General features: G+C 63.5%; 1 protein-coding gene across 1 annotated transcript in view; it reads right to left on the minus strand.

Annotated features, from left to right (window-relative positions):
- SLC5A11 (solute carrier family 5 member 11) overlaps positions 1 to 984 on the minus strand; it is a 22,396-nt gene that overhangs the window by 8,422 nt on the left and 12,990 nt on the right. The window contains exon 7 of the mRNA XM_039840187.1: positions 720 to 925. Coding sequence (XP_039696121.1) covers positions 720 to 925 — 206 coding nt within the window. The remainder of the gene's footprint in view (positions 1 to 719; positions 926 to 984) is intronic.

Genomic DNA, 984 nt, shown 5'->3' on the forward strand with positions numbered 1-984 from the left:
CCGGTTCTCCTGCACCCCGTGCGCCCGCCCGCGGTGCCTGCACCCCACCCGGGTCGTCCCAGCGCGTGAGTGGTCTCTGTCTCTCAACACGGCGGGTCACCGCGCACGCTGCTGTGCCTCCTGCCCTCACACCTGCCCTCACACCTGTCGCGCGTGAGCCTGAGGGCCTGTGCTCCGGCTATTCCTGCGGCCGCAAACCCTCCGGCCCCCGAGTCACACAGAGCCCATGCTCGAAGGCACTTACTGTCACACCTCCCCTCACCACCCTACTCCAAACTGCACCCCACACTCAATCCCCCTCTCCCCGACTCTGCTTTTTTCTTAAATGCCATCGACCGCCTTTTCGCTTTCCACATAATTTGCTCACTTATTGTCTCTGTCTACCGCCCTTGAGCAGGATGAGCTCTGAGAGCTCCCCACAGCACCCCAATTTGTTTACTCTGACCTTCAAGCACCTGCTGCATACATGTCACCCCGCCAGTGCTGGTGAGCAAAGTCCCCGGTATCGGTTTCAGCCTCCATTTAAAACGTCCCTTTCACCCCCTGGGTGGTCCCGGACTGCGGCAGGAGGCATCAAGCTTGGCCATTACGAGGGCAGAGGCAGAGGTAAGATGCTGAACCCCAGAGCAATAGAGGGGAAGGCATCGTCGGGACAGCCGGGGGCAGCCACGTGTGGGGAAGCCGGGCCCGGAGGGCGCGGCCCAGCCCATGGCTCGTACCTGATCGGTGCACCAGTACCAGAGGGATGGGATGGGCATTCCGAACAGGACCCCGGGCCACGGGAGGTCGGAGTTCACTGGGTCCCGGAAGATGTGGAAGGCGTCTTCTCGGGGCAGTCCGCAGCTTTTGTCCTCGGTCTGGTTGGCGGCCACCGCCAAGAAGTACTTCTCCATCAGGCCGTCCAACCCGCCCACGGCCACGAAACCTGCCGGGGAAGGAAGCTGCGCTCTGCCCGGGGCTCCGCCCGCTCCCCGCAGTGACGGG

Source organism: Pteropus medius, unplaced genomic scaffold (genome assembly GCF_902729225.1).
Source record: "Pteropus medius unplaced genomic scaffold, Ma_sr-lr_union100, whole genome shotgun sequence".
Lineage (NCBI taxonomy): Eukaryota > Metazoa > Chordata > Mammalia > Chiroptera > Pteropodidae > Pteropus > Pteropus medius.